We start from the raw sequence: 24338 nt of genomic DNA, 5'->3' as shown, positions 1-24338 counted from the left end.
ATTTCTTTAAAAGACTGTACTCTCTCACAGTGGTTTTTCTGTCCAACCTCAGTCAAGTCTGCACTTGAGGTTCCAGTCTCTTACCTCACCTGCATTTCAGATTCTTCAGCAATGAAAGCCCCTGCTGTACTGTAGATGTTTACTGTCACAAGAAGCAGCCAAGGTCCTGTGTCCAAGAGCAGCCAGCTTCTTCTCATGGATGGCAACTGCCTTTAACTACCTTCCTGGTTGAAAGGGGAGAGCCTAGCAATCCACAGGTGGTGACACCATTTGGATGTAAACTATACAGGCTGTCCATCAAGCTGCATAAGCCAGTAGCTGGTTCACAGTTGAATGAACCCAGTGTCTGAGATTTGAATTCAGAACACGTAGCAAAAAAATCTCAGATCTCCATGCAAAATTCATTGAAGGCCGAAAGTGGCATCATTTCTGGCCTGACAATCCTGTGTACATGGAAAAGCAGAAGGAGGGAAAATTGGTGCCATGTTAATACTGCCCAAATATACACAATGAAGTCAGACTGAAAGCAATAAAATTGCAGATGGCCCTCATGAGCTAAGAGGATCATTTTCCTTAACCAGTGACCTTCAATTACAGAGTAACAAGCAAATTAGTAGAGACAAAAAAGAAAAACCTGTTAGCCAGAAAATCTTACTGGCTAAAGCTTGTCTTGTTTCAGTTCCAGTTTCCATAGCTTTCGGTAAAACATGTGCTGTCTCTTTCTCTTTTGGAGTACTGGTGTTAACTGGAAATGTTGATTCTGGGAACAATGAATTCCTTCTTATCAAATGGGGTTTACTACTGAGTTTTTCAGAAAACTTCAAAGGTTTCTGAGTATTTGAAGGATCTGAATCATTGCCCCAAGCTTCCTGATGTCACAGAGATCAAGTAAGAAAGAAATTCAAGGCCAAAAATGGCAAGGCAGGAATGGCTAAATAAAACTGTCATTTCTCAGTCCACAGCTCTTCAGCATTCCTTACGCTCATGCTGGTTTGCCTGTAGGTTGGAGTGACTGTGAAGCAGGCTGGGATGTAAATTTACAGTGCAGCAATTTGGTGGCCCCTATACAAAGAGGGGAGTCTGAACTACAGTCATCTGAAGGGTAGAAATCTGATCTTACCCAGTTCAAATTGTTTATACAACCCGAAACATTCACAAATCCAGATAAATTACATGGTGTCAATCCACTTTGAAAGGGAGCTAGAGAAGATAACATTATCTGCCAGCAAAGGGTGTCTACACAGGGAACAGCACTCTTCAGATTCACAAGCTGACTTAATTCCCTAGGTAGATGTAGTGGTTTGGTCCAAAATACTCATTACTGTTTATCTTCTGTGAGATAAGAATTAGGAGAAATGCAAACCAGGCACCAAACTTGAAAGAATATAAAGAAGTTTATTAACAGACCTAAAAGAGGGAAAAAAAATTATACCATACCTTCAGAACTCTCCTCCCCCCCCCCACCTTCCTCCCTTCTCCCACTGACAATGTAAAAAGACAACCCTTCAGTCTGTTTACCACTTCCATTGTAACCTTGTTCAGTCCATTTAGAAAGAGAAGTCTCTTCTTACTTGTGCTATGAAAACATTATCACAACGAGACAGTCGCCCACTTCCAAATATTGTTCAGTCCATTTAGGAAGAGGAGTCTCTCTGCCTGCGTGTGAGTCCCTTCCCCCAACTTGCAGCTTTTCCCGCAACTGCTTTCGAGGGTCCACTCTTGAAGTTTTTTGGGGTACAATTTTAAGGTTGAGCCGTTCAGAAACAAAAAGAGAGGCCCTTCTCCTTCCCTGGGAGCAAAGGGTCTTCCTCATCTTCATCTCTAGGACTATCTCTGGGAGCATCTCTAGGAACTGAGGTTTTCTCCTTTCCCGTTTGGAGCAAAAGTCCTCATCGCTTCCATCTCTCCCTGTTCAAACTTCTCATTAAATTACAGCTGCTTTAGCATCTGCCTATCTCAGCGCAGGTGCTTTTGCTCACAAGCACGAGTTGAACACTCCACCCCCCATATCTTCATGAAATTACAACAGGCTACTCTGCTATATCATAGCTTCACAACAGAATTTCAGCTTTAAGCATCTCCTCTCTCTCTTCCCTCAGGTTTTCAGCTCTTCACAGCAATAAAAGGGTTAATCTCACCTCGGCCTTGCAGCTGTGTGCCTTATCGCTGTTGGTCACCTGACCTCTGCTGGACAGCGGTGCCGCTTTTGCTGAAATCTTGGGCGCAGTGGGGGGTGGGGGGTGGTTCCGAGCCGCTCTGGCTGCCCACAGCCCTGCTGGGGGGGTCATCCTGGAGCCGTGGCCCGGCCCGGCCTGGCCCGAGCAGGGCCTGGGCCAGGCCCGCTGGCCCCCACACGGGGCCTGCAGCCACCTGTCCCAGCACCAGAAACGAGAGAGAGCTTGGGGGGGGGGGGGGGGGTTGTCTATTCTTAAATGTGGATCACAGAGTCGGTCACAACTTTGAGTGGATTAAAGAATTGTCCATATTCAAACTGGCCACCTGATAGGTTCTGTCAGGTCCCAGAGGAAACTGTAAGCACCCCTTAGCAAGGACATCCCTTCCGGGACTATGCTTGCTAACCCATGACAGTAGACAAGCCCAAACAGCAAGAATATATGTCCTTCTTCACTTTGAAGTTGGAGAAGATGTTTCTATTTAATTTTTTTTTTGGGGGGGGATGATAATGCTATATATCTTTTGTGACTTAATTTTCCAGTTCCTTCATTGCAACCTTCGAATCCTATAATCCAAATCAAGTTCTGTTTTGATAGGACAAGCTCCGTATTTCCTTCTCTGGACACAGTTTGACAAGTGGGATTTTCCATTTTGTCTATTAGCCCCATGTATCTGCCTCAGATTTACAAAACAAGACAAAGTTTCAATTAAAAAAATGAGGCAAATCCACTTACAAGATAAAACAAGCCACACAGTTAATCACATAGGTATAAGCTTTCTTTTGACAACATTATTAGCTAAATACCTTTTCTCTTCCTTCAGTATATACTGGCATGAAATCTTTTTCCCAAGCTTTCTGAGTTATATGAGAGAAAAAGGACAGGGAAATAGCTGCAGAAGGTTTTCTCCTATTTTGGACAAATCTGAGACATGCTTTCCTGCTACCTGCACCACCACACTGACTGCAGATTAACAGCTTCCTTTAAGTCTCCATTTTCAAAGTGTTCTCAGGATAGTTCAGATCATCAGCTCTTGTAATTTAAAGAGAGAGATTAATTTCTAAGGGACAGCTATAATAGCATGGTAGAATGCCAGATTGTTTCCTTCTTGCAGCTACTAATATGTTTGCTTTCAGAGCCAATTGATCTTTTTGAGATTCCCTTTTCCTCTTCCCCTTGGTTTGACAGAAATCTCTTAATGACGAGTCTCTGAGTGTTCTCTAAATGCAACATGTGGTGAACTCTACATCCCAAGCCCGAAGCCACAGTTTTCCCACTGTTTGTTGCTTGGGCTCAATAAACATCACACTGATATATTGAGATGACTCAGCCAGGCAGAGTTCACCTGCCAGCACCAACTCACTGGTCGGGACTTGTGAATTTTTCCAGATATCAGACAGGCTGGAAGAGCAAAGCCATTTATAGACCTGGTGATTATAATGATGCATGGGAACAAAAATAGATTTACAACAACAATAACATCCAGGACAGCAATACAAATAGTGAGGATAAAAACCAGGGAAAGATAAATACCTGTCTGAAAATATGACTACTAGGGAATCAATAAGCTGATGTCCTACCAAAAGCACTTCACTACAGATTGAAAGCAACATACTGTTGGTAACCTTCAGTCTGCCCAATGCAAGTTGTGCTTTTTCTCCAGTCTTATGTACTGTTGCAAGTTGCAGTGAACCATTTCTGTTAACTAGAGGGCTGTTTCTACATCACTTTTAACTAATGACAATTAAAATAAGCTAGTTGTATTCCTGTAACATGGAATGGAATGGAGTAGTTAATGCCTGTAACACTCAACACTTAGGTTTGTTAGTGAAAGACGAAAACCTGATTTTTTAGTTTCTTTTCCTATGACATTTTGTAAACTATACTATGAATAATGAATACTTTAAGGCACTTAACTTTTAAAAAATATTTTCAGGCTGTGTCCCTTCTCTGTTATGTCATGTAGTCACAAATGTAGTTCTTTTAAACACTGCTGAGGACAACTTGGTTGTAGCATGGACAAGTGTTTATTACAGTGTTTATTACAGGGTTTACTGCCTTGTCCTATGATTCTATGCTCTGCAAAAGCACATCTTAACTAATTCCCAAAGGCAAAGTGGCAACATTGTAAAACACTTGTGAAAACACTCAAACTATAGTTTAACCTTGTTAAAGCACAGTTCTTCTTTGGAAAGTGACACGGAAAATGGCAGTGTGGGATCCTGTATTTATTGTGTATGTGATTTCAGGATCAAACATGCTAAGTACAAGTTCTCTCCTAACATCCACAGCTAGCTCTGTAGACTCCAATGAGATTAGATAGTTGAAACTTTCATGTTCATGTATGGTTAAGATGATGGTCTCCTTAGCAGCTCTCCAAACCTGCAATTGTCATTGAAACAGATACACCTTGACCCCTTTCCATTTAGTTGAATGAGCTTGAGGAGGATCTGTTTTCTTCTCATTAACCTCTGTCTGTTTTTTTCACTGCTTAGGGATGAAGAACATCTTTTCAGAGAAATCAGCATATCTAACTCTGAACAAAAATATACACAAAATAGTTGTGTTGAAGAAGATGCCACTTCTTAACAATAGCACCATTTTCAGCTGAAGAATTTTAATGGCTTTTGATTTGTTTTCTGGTCTGGCTAATTGCATAAAATATTTCCCTCTCTAGAAAATTCTGATATGAACACTATTGTCCATACACATTAACCTGTTGAAATAGGCTTATTATCTGTACTTTTATTTCTCTACAGAGCCAGCTGTTGGGCATTTATGGCTGGTACCAGCCATGAGAAGATATAAGCTCCATCCAAAGCCCATTGAAATTCAGTTAACAGTACTAATTAACCATGGGGAGCTTGCTATGGGTTTGGTGCTTTTCTTTCTGCTGTATCTGAGATGGAAGCAATCAGCCTCACCTACCTCCCAGGAACTCCTGACTTGACACTGGAGTCACTTCCAATCAGAAGAGACACATTGCCAGGTCCAGCTCCTGGCCTTTGACAGGATAAAAGTAGTTTAGTTTAAACTTCTGCTTAAGAACTTAAGAACTTCTGCTGATGGAATTGCTGTAGCATTATGGTTGACACTGGAAGTTGTTCCCTCTGTGGAGAATACCATACTCACACATAGCTACCCTGAGATGCACAAAGACATCCATGTCAGGAACAGTCCTTCCCCTTGCCCCGCAATGAAAATGCGGGAACATACAGGTAGAATTTGTTTATTGGCACTACTGTGCTTTTATCTGGCAGTATGTTCAAATGTATGCTAAAATACTTAAAATTTCTGAAAAGGTTACAGGAACACTTGCATCATCCATTCCAGATACAATCAAGGGGTGACTGCTTCCCAACAGATGTCAGCTATGTTCCCTCGGGTGGCAGGGTTTCTGTGACAGTTTGCACATCACTTCTTATGGAGAACTTACTACTAATTCAAGTGTCTTGAACTTTTATTATCGTGACAAGTGTAACCAGCATCTGTTTTAATCTTAGGTTATGCTTGATGCATGTTCAAATGGTTACGGATTTGTAAGGAAGCATGTGTGAGGCTGTCCTTGAAGATTATGGCTTCCAGACAGTGTAGCTGAATTTTTATGAAAAAATATGCAGGCTTTTTCCACCTCACTCTTTTGCCAATCCTGCTCAGCCTTGTGACTCAAAGGGGCAAAACTGCACAGCCCAGTGCCAACAGGGGCCCCAGTTTCAAATGCTCAAGAGCTGGTGTATCCAGACCTGAGGTTTTGGTCTGGCCTGTGAAAAGGGAGAGAAAACCATCTGTGAAATCTGGAGGCACATCTAGGTTTGGCTTCTACCCCAGGATCCCACAGGCTCCCATAATCCTTTATGGCTATCTGCAGGTTGGGAGAAGAAATCCTTTCTCTGCACTTTTCCTCTGCTCCACACCTGACACACACACAGGTTCCCCGGGGCTTCCATGGAGCCCTCGGAGCACTCCCGGGAGGCACGAACAGCAGGGTTTGGTCCTTTCAGCTTTAGAAAAATGCCCTTTTCTAACTTAAACTGGGGGGAAGGAAGAACAGCCCCCTGAGTGGGGCTTCTCCTGTGGGCAGGAGCATGCTGAAGGCACGACTGTCGCTGGCAAATCACAGCAGAGGCCCCGTGTCGCCGCTCCCCCGAGCCTCTCCCCGGGGCCGGAGCAGGCCGGCGGCGCTCGGGCAGCCTCGGCGAGAGGCGGGCGCCGTCCCTCGCATTCCTGCCTCAGCAGGGAAGGGGAGCGAGCGGGGACGCTCCTTCTCCTCAGCTTCCCCGCCCTGGCCTTTGCTTCCAGCCAGCCCCGCTGCTGGGAGCCCCCAGGGAGCCGAGCCAAGGAACCGGAGTCTCCCCTCCGGCCCCGCCGCTGAGGGGAGCGCAGGGCGGCTCAGCCAGACAGCCAGACAGAGAGCAATTAAACCCTCCCCTGGCCAGCCCCTGACACTCCCTCCTGCATTTTCCAGTCTGTGGTTACGGCGCTCAAAGGGTTCCATTAAGTCACCCAGTTTTACAGGTTCCTTAAAAAAAAAAAAAAAGGGGGGGGGGGGGGAGGGTGGGTTGGGGGAGGTGAGGGGGAGTGCTCGAAAGAAAAGTTTGGTCATGGCAGGGAATGTGTGATCAAAGCTGAGCCCAAGCTTCCTGTTACACCGGGACTATATATATATCGTGTCTTTAATGTTGGGGATGTAAGCAGCTGCTGGAGCCTGGCGCTGACTCTCTGCCTGATTCCCAGCGCGCTGAGGTTTCTTCCACCGACCACAATGAACAAGTTCCTGTGCTGCACGCTTGTGGTGAGTCCCTTCGGAGAGGTAGATAGGCTCTAGGATGCATTGCAGCTTCAGACATCAGGCTGGAGAGACACGGCTTTTCTTCTGGGGTTTTTGTTTTGGGTTTTGGGGGGGCATTGTTTGTTTTTTTTGTTTGTGGGTTGCTTTGCCTTCTCTCCATTTTCTTGGTAAACCCTTTTTGTTTCATCTCTCCCAACTTTCCTGGTGAGTTTGGAATGTGATGGACATTTCCAGCTGCAGGGAGACAGCAGGGATTTTCATCCCATTTTCAAGGTAGTGGCATGATTTGCTTTCCTTTTGCTTTTATTCTGTCTTCCTCCCTCCTTTTGTAAGGCCTCATCCTATTGGTCTGAAGCAAAACCCTGTATCGAGTAATGAATTTAGAAACTGTAGGCTGGAATGTTTGTTTCTGATTTACAAAAGCTCCATCCCTGCCTGCCTCTAATCTCTGCTGCAGTGGTACTCTTGGTATCTCAGATACTGGGCTGGCTTTTTTACCCAGGAAAACCACTGTGAACTCCACAAAAAAAAACCCCACAAGTGTGTGGTTCTTGTCTTGGCTTAGAAAATTCAGCCTCATATGCAAGAAAGTGATGAATTAGTAGCTGTGCCAGTAGCTATTAGAGAAAAAGTTGTGTTATTAAATCTGGTATAAGCCCCTGCTTTAAAAAGTTTTTGTTTACTTGGTGATTTAGTAAGATGCTTCCAGGTGCAAATTTAGAGATGTTAGCAGTGCAGTAAATCTTTCAAAATGTTATTTAATCCATTTAGTCATATGGAATTGTATATGAGTTCAGTTTAATTAAAACCTGCTTACAGACAGATCCTGTGTAACATCTATTTGGAGGCTATTCATCTTTTGCATAAGGAAACTTTCAAAGAAAAACATTAAAAATAATATTCAGAGCAGGCTGAATAACTTGCTTCTGGGTTGTTTTGGTGAGTACATTGGCATTAATGTTGTGGCAGAGCATTAGAACTGAGATCCATTTATTCTGAAAGCTTTTTATAAATGCAACGAGATTTCCAGGATCTGATGAGTAATGCATGTTTATTATTCTCTGTACAACTTTCTGAAAGAGCTTTTTGAGAAACAAACCCGAAGCAATTAATGGTGCAAGGGAAGAAAAATCTGTCAGGCTTGTGGTCGGCAGATTGAAATGCAGGACAACTTTTTCATTTCATGTCCGATGTTGTGCCTGCTTTTTCAGTATGAAATCACAGGAAGTTAATCTGGGAATTTCAGCAATATCTAGTTATCAACTTGCCTTCTTATCTGTGGCTGTCATAAAATAATCACATCAGGATTTTGATCTTGATTAAATGCAATGTGCCTATTCATGTTCTCCCATAAAGTAATAGCATTTGGTGAAGTTCAGCTTAATCCTCTGACAGATGAGTCTTGGAGCTGAAACACATCAGTGGCAGTAGATAACAAAGAGCTTAATCATTCAACTGCATTGTTACTATTATTATTATGCAATTTATTTTAAATTATTGTGACATTTAAGTAAAATTAGTGAAGTTCAAGTACTATCAGATGTGCTAGAGCTCAGAAGAGTAGCTTTAGTACCTGTTTTATAAGAACCCTTTTAGGAGGCACAACTGTTGTTCAAAGTTGTGTTTGTTTGGCTCACACACCTCCAAACCTAGTTTGGAGACATTGTATCTAAAAAGACTTTTGGAGCATGATGAGAACCTTGGCCTCTTTGCTAAGGTTTCAGAAGGATTACCTGGTGCACTCATGTTTGTGTTGTTTGCTTGGAACACTAAAGCTGCTTACAAAAATTATGAAATTGGTCTGAATGGAAAGAAGTTCCCCAGAGCTGAATCTCATTACTTGTCATGTAACTATCTTGACCCTTATACTTGACCTTTCTCTATTTTGGATCTCTGGGCACATGTGACATTCTTTTTCTGGCTTGCCTGTTGGGTTTGCTGTGTGTAGGCAGCAGTGGCTTTGCAGCCCGCGAGGGTAGGAGTTATCTTTCTGTCTGACTTTCTTTCTGTCTGCATGTGTCTTGGTTAAAAATAAAACACTAAGGTTACCAGAAGAATTTTAAAAAATATTGTCGAAATTGAAGCAACACCCACTGTTCAATCTCATGGAAAACTTAGTTTTTTTCCTTCTGTAAAAACACCTGTTTGCACATAGTACTGGACATACATTCTCTAGCTAGCAGTCAGCTGTTAGAAATTATGTTAGTGCAAAGGGAGACTGTAGTCACTGTGGGAGCACCCCAGCTTTGGGTTAGCTCTAAATCTTGCTGTCACTCTGGTGAATAATGTTCCAAAATGTAAGACTTGTATTTTGGAGAGTATCCGGTTAGTTTTTCCTGCTTTCACCCTCTACAAGCTTCAAGGCAAATGTAACTCATATAAATGAAGACTTTCAATTTAGCACTTGTTTGATAAGATGTAAAACTGCTTTTCAGCTGAATTTCATTTTCCTACCACTGAAAATGAAACAGTAGTTTCGACCCCTAAATTGCTTTGTGAATGACAACTAATGGTGCCTCAAAAAGTCTCTACAAGACTTGACTTTTTGACACATTGCTTTACTGGTAGAGAAATGAAGACAGTGTTTCATAGCCTCAGTTTTCAATACGGGTCACTCAGGAGAGTCACCAGTTGCATTCCTTATGTAGAAGAGCAGCCTTCACTTTATGAAGTGTCTTCCAAACAAAAGTAGGTTCTGTTATATCCAAAGTGAGTGGATTACAGTGAAGCAGAATGGTGGAAGAGCTTTATAAGCTGAACTCAAACCAGTGAAAATGACTCCATGTTAGCTTTCACTGTGTACCTGGCACTCGACTGTGGTCTGCAGAAAGGTCCTTTGTCTGGGCAGCACTCTTGTGAGCCTGCAGCAATCCATGGTTCATCAGTGCTGCAGAGCTGCTGGCCCAAAGAGGTTAAATCTGGTGACTGCATGGGCCTCCAGAACAGCAAGATAAGAAGGATGAGAGCTGGATGGGAGTAATTTCTCCCAGGATGACAAATATTTTACAATGGTTATTTTCAGTAGGTGGACGTGGACCTGATCCAGCACAGCATTGTCACATACTGGATCTGAGACACAAGCTGTTGATGAGGAGGACCTTGATAATTTCATCCAGTGCTATAATATCATCCAGTAATATTTTGCCAGTGGGATTTCTCTGGGCCTGAGCATGATTTCAGTGAGGAATTCTACCTGAGGGCTGAGGATGTGTGAAGGCCTCCTGCCTTAGCTTTGTCCAAATACTTTGTGTAGAAGACAAAGTAGGAGAGTTATGAGGTTTTACTTTGAACCCAATGCAAACACTGGGAGCAATCTGACAGATGTCTTGAAAGATTATTTATCACACAAGAAAATATGCTTTGGAATACTTGCAGAATGCAAAACAGAAACAGATTTATCTTTCTCAGCAAATTAAACATTCTCCTTTGGTCTACAACCCAAAACCACAAAGCCAAGCTATATAATAATATTTTCATATGCTGAAAAGCCACTTTCTTTTCTGCCACAAAGCAGTGATTTAAAGGGATGATGCTTGAAGGATTTTTACTTCATGTGCTTTGTCTTCTAGTTCATTTTAATTCAACAAGAGAAAGCAAGCAGCTCTTTGCCTTACATTTAAAGATGAAAGAAAAGGGCGTGTATTTTTTTATGCCCAGTATCTGAAATGAAATTTTACAATCACATTATTTCTCTTTCAAAAGCATCTTCTAAGACTCAAATAAATGGACTGCACAGGCCTTTTATGTTAGCATTGTGTATGCTGACATAAGGATGGTATGGAGAAATATAGCTTCAGGCCTAATGTGCTGAGTGACACAATGAAAGAACTGCTTTCTAACCTTGGGTACTTCATCTTGAATAAGTTCTCAGTATTTACTTGCATCACACTGACTTACACTAGACTTACTTTCCAATATTTACAGTTCATCCCAATTTCTCACACTGAGACAGGCATCCTGAGAGGTGCCCAGGATTTTCCCCAGGGAGATGGATGAAGATTGAGTTCTTCAGTCCTTTCAGAACTGAGCCCATGACACTAGAACTCAATTTCACACAATAGGTTGTTAGATGTAGTTAGTGATACTAGGTTTTCTTTTGCTGTAACTATTTTATTACTGATAGCATTTCATATTCATAGAACAAAAAAACCCTCTAACGTTTAGGAGGTTTTTTTTAAATTGAGCCTTGCATTTCATTACCCCTAGAAAAAAATGTATCTGACTAAAAATTAATTTGTTGAGATGAAAAACATACTGAGCATTATTGGCTTCCCTCAGTGTTGGGATATAAAGGATTGGCTGAGGGTTTAAAAATGAAAGAAGCTGCCTGGATCTTTTTTTAGTCCCTTCTCCATCTCTTCCAGGAAACCAAATGTCATATCTACCTTCAGAGAGGCATTGAGAGCTATATTTAAGGTACATTTCTTGCACCTGCTTCTCAGTGAAAGGCTGTTCCCAATCTTCTTCTGATGAGAGAATCCCCTTTTCATTTGCCAGCATTACCCTTTAACAGAGAAAGTTCTTCTCTCTGAGGTCACTGTCTACCTGTACTGAATCCATAGCTTCTGTTATGACTTGCCAAGCTATTGAACAAGTCCAGATCCTCTCCAAGAAGAAGCTCCCAATTTCCTTCTAAACTTTCTCTGTATCGCTTCCCAGTGAATTAACCTTTCCTAAACACAGATGAACAGAACTTTACACAATCTTCTGAATGACAAATCCATTAATTTGGCCATGTGCGGCACTGGTGGATGCCAGCTCTGGTTTCTTAAGGGTTATAGGATGAACATTTTCATTGTCCCTACTTCTGATTCCCGTCAACTGAAGCCAGACTTGTAGTTTCTTCCTTCTTCCAAACTAGCACATGACACCTTTTCCAGCAAGAGCAAAACAGGCCAGTGCCAGCATGATTATGGAAGAAATCTTGCTTTCTATGAAGCTTTTGGGGAGACCATTGTTGAAAACTAGTAAGTTCTGATTATGGCATTTTCCTATGCTCAAATAGTGCTGTTTCTTACAGAAGAGATTCAGGTGCTTCGTATGTAGACCACCTTTAAATATGGGCATTCAGATAAATCAGAGGTTTTATGTAGCTAAGAATCTGCTATCAAGTTGGTCATAGCATAGTTTAGGAGAGGAAATGTCAGGAATGACATAAAATTCATTTAAATACCATTTTAATTTGTCTTAGGAACATCCTTTTGAAGGGCCTCTCCTGATCATCCTTATTTACCGTATTTAAGTTTCCACATCAGAGCAGCCCTGGAGTGCACAAAGTGGATTTACCAAAGTAAACTGGCCTGATGAAAGTAAATCCAGAGATGGACCCCAGAGACACACCAGATGCACTGTAACCACTAATGCATGCTTGTCCATGAGAGCAGATTGAAGTTAGTCTAAAATATCCCCTCAGAATATTACATAATGTGGATGTCAGGTGTGCAGCACCATCTGTTTTGCTCAGCAAATCTGCTGTAACAGGTGATGCAAATTCCTAATGTAAGCACAAACTCAGGGTGTGTTAGGCCAGGAGAAAGGACAATTTAGTGATGTTCCCCTCCAGCTTATTCTGTGAACTGGGGGACAAAAAGAGTCTCTTCATTCTGTTTGTGCCAAGTTGCTGCAGTAAAACTAGTGAAAATTTTATTTCATTATCTTCCACCATTACTACTGAATTTTTGCAAAACATCTGAGAAATAGATTGCTTTTACTTTGGCACTTGATGTAGGTTTAAAGCTAACTTCTGATTTGCAGGTTGCATATCAATATTCAGAGTACTCCGGTGTGCTACGTGTTTTCAGACTGCATAGAAGACAATTTTGCAGATTTTTTTTTTAAGTATTATCAAGTAACTTACAGTAGTCTTATGAAGTGTGGTATTGGGGATTGAGGTCTAGAAATGTACTTAGCAACGTACTAATGGCTGTATTTGGTCTAAAAAAAAATCCTGAAACAAAAAGCCCTAAAATGGGCTGTCTATGGCAGTGGTCAACACCTGATGCATAGAAGACATGGAAGAAAAAGACAGAAAAATATCACTATTTTTCCAAAACAGTCCTCAGACTCAAGCAATTTTTAGCTTGGGATTTCTTGATTAGAAGGTGACGTTTATGTTTAATAGTCCTTTATGATTTTCATCTATTACTATGTCAGGTAACATCATGAACTTGACAGTTTACAATGTCCTGTGGCAGTAAGTTGTACAGCTCACTGTGCTAATAAGCTCATAGTAGTCAAACAGTAGCAGTAATGATAATCTAGCTCTATGTTGAAAATGATATATAAAATGTTCTGGTAAAATCCTGAGATACTGATTGCATTTATATCTTTAGTTTGACTGAAGAATCTTTATGTCATAATTTTTCACTAAATAAAATAGTTGGATCCTGCATACGTGTGGCTCAGCCACTGATCAACAGATTACTGCAGCTATGTAATTTGTGTTTCTGGGAAAAAAAGGGAAAACAAGTGTGATGTGCTTTTGTTTTAAAAGCACAAAGAAAAAAATCAAATGGGAAGACTGATTTTAGTGATGCTGATGTATTAATCCTATTAATATGGGGTTTGGTTATGCTCATTTAGATTAATAACATTCTGGTTGTCATTATTAGTTCAGAGTTATTGGTTCTTCCAAAGACAAAACTCTGCATATCTCACACACATAGTGTTCAAGTATTGTTTTGCTCAATTTTTAAAATTGTGTTGAAATGTTTTCAATTTTTATTGGCTTGTTTCCACAGCTGTAGGTTCTTTAGGAAGCATCTCCATTTTCCCCTACAAACCCCTATGCTTTCATACTCTGATTGTTGAATTCTAATTAATTTTAATGCTGAATCATCCCCTGCAGCAAAGCTCTTTACTTGCCTCATACATGGTTTCCATTGTAAATAGTTGAGTAAGGAACACAGATAAAATCTTGTTGTTCTTGCTCCTACGTGTTGCAGAGTACAGTTAAAAGTCATGAAATGATTCACCTACCTGTTTGTCACATGAAAATGTGTCACCAAGGGCAGAGGCACAACCCAGACGAGCAGATTATAGTGCAGTGACAGCTTTGGGTTTGTTAGGAGCTGTGCACTGCAGAGCAGGAATACTGGTGTTTCTGCATGAGGATGTACTGCCCATATGACTGGTTGCTGTCCCTAATAATTTTCACAGTGTCACACTTCTAACTCTGTTGGGAATTGTCTTGGGTTTCCACAGAAACCTGCATGAAGTGTGGGTTGATTCTTGTCCTTGTAGTGCCTGTGCCACAGATTGTAGTCAGATATGTTTTGTGAGGGGAGCACATGTGTCCATGCAAGTCTTGGACTCTAGGATGCTAGTAATTGTATTATCTATTACTGAATTAAAACTATAGAAGAAAACTTTACTGTTCACATCAACAATTAATGAGATTACCAGGACTTCCTTATTACTAGAGTCATAGCTGTAGATTTACCAAGGGTGGGGGCATTTTTCCTCAATGTAAAGCCACTCACTATTAAAAAATGTGCTGCGCCCTCTTTGTTAAATAGACCACATGAACCAGATCCAGTCATTTAAGGAAAATGGAGTTGCTCATCAAACTTCAAAGACTAATAAGGAATTTCTCACAATGAAAGGTATTGTGCATTGAGACCACAAGAAAAGTGAGATCTCCACCTCTAGAAATCACAGATTGGATAAGTTATCAGACTTAGTCAAAGGTAGCTACAAGAGGCTGTAGGGAATATCCATACTATCTGCATTTCATTCCTCAGCCTAACTATAGCTGTATGAAAAGTGGATTCATAGACAGGCAACAGGAGAATGCATTTAAGAGTATTTGCTTAAGCAATAAGAGTTCCCAAGTTAAGCACCTAAGTTGTTTATTGTGACTTGTGTTAATGCAGATGAAATTTTGAATTGTCCTTTCCAAACTTAATAAGACTATGGCTTTAGAAGTGCCATGATGTGGCAGAAGTGAGGCCCTTAAATGAAGCATCTCAAGGAAATACAGAGTTTAAAAAAAAAAAAAGTTAATTCCACTTATACTTTGGGGACATTTGGAAAAGAAGAAATACATTTTTGAAATTGAATTGGCAACTCTGTATTAGCTGAGGGGGATTAAAATAGCAACACAGATAAGTCCATTAGATCTATAATTTGATTTGATACACTTAAGAAAAACATCTTAAGTCAGAGCCAGTTTACTTCATCTTTATAAAATGTACAAGTTTTGGAAGAGAAGTGGCAGATGCATACAGTGCTGGGACAGAGCTGGGTTATCAGTGAGGAGGGGTCTGCTGTTGGCAGAGCCTGTGGGGATCAGGGTGGTTCTCGAGAGTTATTTTTGTGGTAGACCGGTGGAATCACAGAACCAAATTTTCAATTATAAGACCAGAACAAAGGGATATGGAGGTTGTCTCTGCAGCAGGGCAGGGTGTCTCCGATCACTAGGTCCCAAATCACACCAGCAAAGCAGGCTGTTGTAGGAAGCAGGAGGACTGTCGCTGTCATTGCATATACCGGTACAGAACCAGATTCTCACAACAGCTGTGAGCCTGTGGTTTTAGGTAGGAAATGAAAGCATTGGCCTGGTCTCTTCCAGCTCATGCAATTAAGTACTTAATGTGCCCTTCATAACCTGCGTCATTCTCTGCCTCTGTCTCCAGCTGTGTCTTCCCCTTTGATGTAGCTGCCACATTGCATCCCAAGACCTGCTGCCTATCAGTGAAAAATTAAGTGGAAAGCATTAAAAAGTAACCTCTATTGTTCTAGCCATTAATTCCTGGTAAAAAAATAGTGTAAGCAAAATAGTGTGAGGAATCACCTTTAAAGGTGTGGTGATGGTGTAGTACACTGGTCAGATTCATATGCTCGGGCACAATTTCTTTTGCATCTGAGGTACTCAAGAACACAGGGGTGCATAATCCCCACACTGACTGTGCATCAGATAAATTCTCTGGTGCCAGGCAGTAAAAGGCCATTGCCCAGTGATATTAAAAGGGTGTAAATGGGAGAAGAATAGGATCTACATCTCTGGAAGAACAAGGAATCACTTAGGTTGGGAAGATTTGCTAGATAAAATCCTAAAACTTTCCCATTCTAAGATAGACATGGGAGAGTCTGGAATCTGGCCAGTATCTTGGCAATTTCTAACGCAAATATTTGTTTGAGGATAGTGACATGAGTAGACTCATAAACTCATTAAAGTGCAGGTTTCTTTTTGATCGTGGTGCTCCCCGGAACTAAAAGGAAGTGATGTTTTATTTTCCTGTCACTAGCTCTTGGACATTTCTGTTAAGTGGACCATCCAGGATGACTCTCCCCCTAAGTATCTCCATTACGACCCAGGAACATCTCGCCAGCTGCTGTGTGACCAGTGTCCTCCTGGGAGCTACGTGAAGCAGCACTGCAGCGCCAGCAGCCCGACGCAGTGCGCCCCGTGCCCGGCTCAGTACTACGCCGACGAGTGGAACAGCCACGAGGAGTGCCAGTACTGCAGCACCGTGTGCAAGGAGCTGCAGTTCGTCAGGCAGGAGTGCTCCAGCACGCAGAACCGCGTCTGCGAGTGCGTCAAGGGCAGGTACCTGGAGCTGGAGTTCTGCTTGAGGCACACGGAGTGTCCGCCCGGGTTCGGTGTTGCACAGGCAGGTGGGTGCTGCTCCTCCATAGGCACGGACTGAATTAGAGCCCTGCCGCACGTCCGCGATTCATGGCGGTTACAAGATTAGAAAAGAGGCTTGTCCAGATGAAATTGCAGGACAGTAAATTGTAAAGCCAATTGAACCTGTTCTAGTCTGCATCATTTGGGCTGTAGCCAAATGAAGGTTTCTCAGTGGAATACCCTGCTCCTGCTGTAATATATAACTTAATGGCAGTAGCAAATGTAGCAAATTGCACTCTAATGAGAAACATGATGGATTGCGTCTTTTAAAGGAACATTATCTGGCATGTAGTGTTTGTGTGTGATAAATAATGTTTTTCGTTTTGAAATCTGCTGTTTCAAGCAACTGTGTATCTTGACAAACACCAGGAGCACTACATTTGACACCAAGTGTATAATTATAACAACATTAATATAGCTCTAGCATCACTGCAATATGTGGTAATAATTAATTATCACCATCCTAAGTGGAATTCTTAGGGAAACTGTTACTATTATCAAGCAAACAACCATTTCTTTGTCAAGCAGGCTGGCACAGCGCTGAATGTCTGATGGGGATATAGAGCAAAGCAGCACTTTTCAGTGGAGTGTATTCTTCATTTAAGACAACATAAATTGTTAAACCAATAATATGTTCTTCCCTCAAAACAAAATACATCATTTATTGTTTGGTAAATGTCATGGCCCAGTTTAGCTCCAGTATTTAACACAGCCTGAAAGAATTGTAAACTGTCATTGTATCAGAGCTTGATCACTGTCTGGAGAGGAGCACTGAGGAAGGAAATGCAGAAAATCAAAGCGTCTCAGACACCCACAGGCAACCCGTCTCCGGCCTACTGAATGATTTCCCTAGGAATGATGTACCTGCAGTGAGAAACACTAGGGCTCGCCTCTACATTTTAGAGCTGAGCTGAATGACAGGCTGGAAGCCCTTTTCTGTGTTATGAACCTCTGATTGGAGAGCAACTTTGATGTAAGGAGAAATGTCACTGCTGTAGCTGCTCACTAGTCCTTGAGTAATTGGTTGATGAAGCATTATCCTGATGCCCTTCCACTGTTAAGCATTTCCACTGGCAGCTACCCCATTTCCATATTGTAAACCTTCATTAACCTAAACTATTATACCCAGGGACTTGGGTTAATGAGGTTCCACTGTATCTCAGCAACAAGTCAAAAGGGGCCAGAAACAAAGTTCTCAGAAAGACTGTTTGGGAGGTGAACAAAGTATAAATTGTCTGAGCAACCAGCCTGCTGCATCCCTGTGAGCACAAGGAAATGTGGCAGACAAATTTCAATCCTTCAGCTCAGAATGAAGCAAACTTTTAAAGATAAAATGTTGAATTTTGTAATATCTTGAAAAATTGGTTTCCAAAAGACCATCAGATTGAACCAGCTGAACCCAAGCAGACCTTAAACAAGGAATGAAAACATTGTAAAAATAATTGCTTCCCCCTATGTCAATAGTCAGTTTTTGAGGTGAGGCAGCAATTAAGAATTTAATAAGCATGTACTGCACTGTGTTACTGCCTTCTGCCATATGATAGCCCTGAACTTTGTAATGATGCAAATTCAGATGAATAAAACCTAAGAGTAGAAAAATATGATTTCACTCCCACACAGGGAGGTGGTGTGATCCAGTGCCTCATTTAAGGCTTAAAGCATTAGAAATCTGTTTCCCCGGTGCCAGTTGTCCACGATTACACTGGGATATCACCTTGCTTTTGTAATCCCCTTTTGTGAGTGCAGATTAAGGCTTTGTTCCTTTCTGCCACGGCCGGCCCTGTGCGAGGCAGGGTATCACTGTACCGGGGAAGCAGCACTGCTGCGAGGCAGCTCTGTCTCCCCGGTGGCGGCTGCCGTTTCCCTGGGAAGAATGGGGGATTCCAAGCGAGTTGGAGGGAGTGGCAGAGGGGCAGGCAGACAGCGGCAGTTTGTGCCCTGAACAAGAGCGGCGAGGTAAACACCGAAGAACCTGGCAGAGCTGGAGGGTGACTTTATGCTCAGCGATGAGAACCCTGATGGATTACCCGGTTTATTCCTCTCTTGTGCTGCAAAGATTAGGCAGGAAGCTCTGAGCAGAACGATGCACCATTTGCAGGAACACTCATTTCTTCCACTTCCTTGCTGCCAGAACACAACAGCATCCTGTCTGTAGCAGGGAAAGTTGCTAAAATCCAGCTGATTCAGGACAGCCGATGGCTGCCCGCGCGGTGCAGGTGCTGGCTGGAGCTTTGTCCAGCCCATAACTGCAGGCAGTGCACATTGCGCAAGGGCAACGCTGTGGCTGCAGAAAGCACAGGATTTGGGAGCTGGTTGGCAACATACAGGGTCTCTGGCAACTATAAACTCCTTTGTTTTCACTCGTTGTCTGATGAAGTGCTAAGTCAGGTTGTATGCAAGCACTATTCTTTATTTCACAGCTGATTCAAAACCTGAGATTCATACTCTTTTTCTCTAAGGATTTCCCAAAATAAATAGAATATTACTTAAAAGCTAACATTAAAATAATCATCCACATGTAAATACTTTAAAAATACACTAGATGGAGGTATTTTCTTAATTCAAGTATAGTTTCCAATTATTTTGAATAAATTTTAAGCACGTGCTTAAGTTCATGTTCATTAATGCACTATTAGATACCAAACGTCAGGCACTTGTTAAATGTTGGATGAATAAGGATGAATTAGGAGTGAATATACAGCAGTTATTGGTGCTGTTACTTTCCTGACACTAGTGGTTAGACTGCATAGTTTCAGATTTCATGGATTAGTTTTCTTCCTCTTTGTAAATGTGCTAGAACCATATGTTGTCATTCTGTTGTTGTATCATATATTTAGTTCTGAAGTAAAAATATGCATTATAAATCACCAAGCAAAACATGTATGTCTATTAAATACTTTTGTTACATTGGTTACTCTGCTTTCTTTGCTTTTAATAGTACTTAATTCAAACCTCAAAAGAATTTCAAAATTGTTGTCTTTAGTTGATATTTAGTTGGGTTGTATTTTTATCTAGAACTGAAGTAATTCAAGTAAGGTTCTGGGCAGTTATTGCAGAGTGAAATTCAGAACAATTTTTTTTGCCATTTAATTGCTTTACAGAATATTTGTACAGTTGAAGGATGAAGATCAGACATAGTGTAATGTCTGAACAGATTCAAGTAATTGAGGTTTTAAAGATATTACTTTACTAAATTACTGATTTAATCAGTGATCACTGATTTTAAACTTGGTAACAAGCATATTTAAGAGTACTATTTACTGTATTACACCAGCAGGAACATAATTCTCTTTAGGCATCTTCTGTCTTTTTTTTTTTAAGTGATTCCTTAGTAGATCGCAAACATAAAAAACAGAAGCATGACGGTTTAGAGGAATGCTTTCCTTGCTTTCTGTATTCTTTTAAATTTTTTTTCCACAGTTGAGGTTATACATAATTGAATGCATTGTTTTCCTGTTTCCACAGGAACCGCTGAGAGTGACACTGTATGTGAGAGATGTCCAGAAGGATTTTTCTCAAATGAAACCTCATCCAAAGCAACCTGTCTTAAGCACACCAACTGTAGTGCCCTGGGTTTCAAAATAGCTTTGAAAGGAAATGAGGTTCGTGACAACATCTGTCAGGAAAATACAGATATGACACCTCAAAAATGTGGAATAGGTGTGTATCACATTAAAGAAGAATGCTCTGAAAACATACCTTTAGTTATCATTGAAATTAATTTATCAAAATCTGGAATAAAAATACCTAGCTTGTTAGCTCTTTGCCTGCTATGGTGATGGCCATAGTAGAATTTTAACTATTGTAGTTCAGACTAAAAAGAACTCGAGCAGAAAGAGAAACAGCACTATAAAGATAACTTCTTAGTCTGTTTTACTAACACGTTTTCTTATCATTCTTGGGGTTTTTTTGTTGGTTTTTTTTTCTGAGTCAAGGTAAGAGATCAGAACAACTGACATCTCTTTCTCATTTCAGATGTAACCCTGTGTGAGGAGGCTATGTTCAGGTTTGCTGTTCCTACTCATCTCACACCTAAGTGGCTGAACATACTAGCAGACAGCTTGCCTGGGACAAAGGTTAGCACAGAAGATATCGAAAGGATTAAACAAAGGCACAGTCCTCAAGAGCAGACCTTTCAGCTTTTGAAAATATGGAAGCAGCAAAACAAAGAACAGGATATGGTCAAGAAGATTATCCAAGGTATCTTATTGTGACAGCATGTTCATTATAAACAACCTTCTGAATAGCATTTTAAAAACTGTTTGGGATCAAATACCCCCTGGGGATGTGTTGTGCTTGGAGAAGGATCTGCAGGGGCTGACTGAGATACATCGATGCAGTGAGCATAGAGAAGATGGGGGAAAGCAGGAACAGAATTCCACTTCTCCACATCAGTCAAGGACTGAATTCTTCCCAGACTTGTGGCCCGCTTTGGAGCGTGTGTTGTGCCATGACCAAGGTCCCCTTTTGAGACTGCACAACATAGAAGAATTTTGATCAAGTGAGGAAAGTGTTTCCCACTGTAATGTTTGAGCAGTTGAGGTTAGAGGGAGCTGGTTGCCTGCAGCTGAGAGTGCAATTTGTCTTCTATAAAGTGGAGGTCGATATTTTGGACTGGGACATCTATCCACAGGGTGCAGGCACATGGGAGTGAGGAATACACAGACAGGCTTTCCCTTCTTTTTCCCTTCTGGTATCTATTTGTCATGCTGATTCACTGCTTTGTTTGTGCTGAATCTACCAAGACAGGTTTCAAAGATGAAATAGTGCTGCAGTGTTAATAGCAAGGTTTCTTACAACAGTCAGGCCAACTCTTTTCATGTAAGCCACCATCAACAACCACCACGTTCGAATGGCATATAGTCCACTCAGAATAGATTTGAAAAATGCTGCAGAAATGGTTTTTTAACCTTCTGCTATTTAGTATGTATGCTTATGTCAGACTGTGAGTGTATAGAGTACTTCAAAATTCAAAATTATTATTTTAACAAAGCTTGCCTAGGCATTTCTGAACAGAATGAGCTAAATTTTCATTCACTGGAACCAAATACTAGGAGTCCTGTCACATACACACAACATTTTACAAAATAGATAAGTCTAAATAAACAAAGATGAGAGAATTATTTGAAGCAAAGGTATTTGGAAAGCAAACTCACCTTGGAATTGTGGAAGCTTTTCTGCAGGCTACAGTAAAGTTGTAATGTTCTGTACTTACCTCTCTTCTCTTTTTACTTTCTATAGATATCAATCTTTGTGAAAACAGTGTCTTCAAGCATGTTGGCCACCTGAACCTCACCTTTGAACATCTCAGCATGCTGATGGCAAGCTTACCAGGCAAGAAGGTGGGAAAAGAAGATGTTGAGCGCACAATGAAACTATGTCAACCCACAGAGCAAGTTCTGAAGCTTCTCAATCTGTGGAGAATAAAGAATGGTGACCAGGACACCATTACAGGTTTAATGTATGGACTGAAGCACTTGAAAATGTACCACTTTCCAAAACGAACCATCCAAAGTCTGAAAAAGGTGATTAAGTTTCTTCACAGATTTACAATGTATAGATTATACCAGAAACTCTTTTTAGAAATGGTAGGGAACCAACTTAAATCTGTGAAAGTAAGATGTGTCTAGCTCAAGATATGTTTCTCTCTCCACTGACTATTTTTCTCTAATTACTGCCAGCAGTAATTAAACTGGAACATTATTTCGCCACATTTTTATTTACTATTTATAGGAATGCCTGACCGGAATAGTTCTAAATCTCCTGCAGTGGTTTTGAAGGTTTATTTTTTCTTTAATAAAAATCACTTTTGTGTAAGCTGTTAACCCAGTGATAACACTAAGAGCCTGATTCTGCATTTTTGCACATTCAGAGTTGAAAAGTCCCACTACAGTCACTAGATGAGAAAGGAATGCCAGACCAGGCTCTCTACTCCAGTATTTGCTATTTATATTCTTCAAAGAATAAACATTTTTGTTGTACATATTTATTAAGTTAAATGGAAATTGTATGAGACTGAATTTTAGGAAGAGGAATGGAAAGCACACTGTATATTTTCTAGTTAAACAAAAATGATTCCATATATTTTTCTGGCAAAATTTTGTAGCATGCCCTAAGAGTTATTAATTTCTTTACATTTTGTATTTAAAAAAATGTATTATTGCTTAGTATTATTTGTATAAGTTGTGGTATCTTTTGGTAAGGATGTTTTAATTTATCCAATGATTTTAACTCAAATACGGTGAAAATATAGCTCAAGTGACCTGAATATTTAAATATTCTGTGAGGAAGTGAATGTACCATATTTAAGAAGCTGGATTTTTATATAGAATTTCATAATCTTATTTTATAAAACAATTAAATTTTTCAGTTTACTTTTTGACTGGTGTTTTACTCTTGACTCTGATGTAGGAACTAATTACAAAGACAGACTATGTGGATTTTGCACCTTATCTTGGGCCTGGGTCTCTGCTACTCCCTCTCTGGTCTAGTAGTTAATATGTGAACCATGTAAATATTGATGAGCACTGGATTTTCACGGTCATTGCAAAGATGTAGAAGAAGCTAAAAAAGTATTAATGGTTCCAGTCTAAAAGGCCCAGGTGGTTGTGATACAATTGATTACAACTCCACAGACACATTTGGGCCAGCACCACTCTTGGCCCAGTGATGTTCTTGGAGAGCTCACAACCTTTGCCCTAACCACAGCTTGTAATTTCATGGAGGAAAGATGATGCATGGGCCTGACAGGCTTGGAAAGCCTCACATACTGCCACTGTGTTTAAAGGAAGGGAACACAGAGAGGTCACATAAGAAAAATAGTCATTTACCCTTTCCCTCAGCTACAGGATGAAGCACCTACAAAGCCCTGAGCCCCATAAAAACAGAACAGAGAGTGGATGAGTGTCTTATCAAAAGCTCACAATTTTATGGACCAGTGGTCATTCACAGTGCACACCAAAGGCTTTGGTGGCTTCAGAGAGAGACTGTCGTCTTGGGGTTTTTTCTTTAAACCATGTGAACAGAGCTTGAATATTCAACATATTCTTTTCCATTGTGTAAGGAAAGGAAATCCATAAGCATTTAGGCTTGTATGACAAATATTCTTCTACTACAGATTAGAGGAACTTAAGCAAAGAATGAGAAAGAGATTTCTGGTTAATACAATAGGTGCTCATTAGAATTGCTCTCCATACAGAGGATAAAAATGGGACATACTAATTTAAAATACTGGGGATTCATTTTTCACTGAATTCTCACATCACCTTTTTATCCAAAGGAATAAACTCCCTTTTAAATTTCACATGCTATTAGCATCTCATTTATCGGTGTAGCTGAGAAATGGTGCTGAACACACAAAAATTTCCTAGTTTTGTGTTGATTCACTTGGGATAATTTACATAGTTCTACAACAGAAAGTGGGTTTACATATAATTAAAAGATTATAACAACAGAGTCTCAAATTTGCAAAATAGATACCAGATGTTTCCATGACTCTGACAGGTGTGGAGGTTTGGGGTGTTCTAGGTGTTAAAGTGAGAATAATGATCTTACTGGCAACAAAATGAAGATCACACACACATTGTAAACAATATCATCTGAATCCTGTCTACATATAAAACAATTTTGTAATTGATAGTATAGTTATATTATCAAGTAGAAATATAATTTTAAAATGTTTCACAGAGATAGATCACTCTAGAGAAAAGCACAGTTGCTTCTTAGTACATGGGTTTTAATTTAT

The 24338-nt window shown here is 40.6% G+C and overlaps 1 protein-coding gene across 1 annotated transcript; it reads left to right on the top strand.

The window, feature by feature from the left end:
- The first annotated feature begins 6771 nt into the window (after nucleotides 1-6771).
- Nucleotides 6772-22973, top strand: TNFRSF11B (TNF receptor superfamily member 11b). Its single transcript, XM_082293219.1, has 5 exons — nucleotides 6772-6966; nucleotides 16212-16581; nucleotides 20060-20254; nucleotides 20570-20794; nucleotides 21836-22973. The coding sequence occupies exons 1-5, from the start codon at nucleotides 6937-6939 to the stop codon at nucleotides 22222-22224; spliced, it is 1209 nt and encodes a 402-aa protein (XP_082149345.1). The 5' UTR covers nucleotides 6772-6936; the 3' UTR covers nucleotides 22225-22973.
- Nucleotides 22974-24338: the final 1365 nt, after the last annotated feature.

Source organism: Coloeus monedula (genome assembly GCF_965178545.1).
Source record: "Coloeus monedula genome assembly, chromosome: 1".
In the NCBI taxonomy this organism is placed as follows: Eukaryota; Metazoa; Chordata; class Aves; order Passeriformes; family Corvidae; genus Coloeus; species Coloeus monedula.
Note: the sequence above shows the minus strand (reverse complement) of the source record. Positions and strands in the feature narration are given on the sequence as shown.

What these genes read in the sequence shown, in the direction of transcription:
- TNFRSF11B (XM_082293219.1), top strand. Translation starts at nt 6,937, where the DNA reads ATGAACAAGTTCCTGTGCTGCACGCTTGTG. An exon ending in ACCTCAAAAATGTGGAATAG is followed by an intron (nt 20,255 to 20,569) that starts GTGTGTATCACA and finishes TTCTCATTTCAG; the next exon opens with ATGTAACCCTGTGTGAGGAG. An exon ending in GGTCAAGAAGATTATCCAAG is followed by an intron (nt 20,795 to 21,835) that starts GTATCTTATTGT and finishes TACTTTCTATAG; the next exon opens with ATATCAATCTTTGTGAAAAC.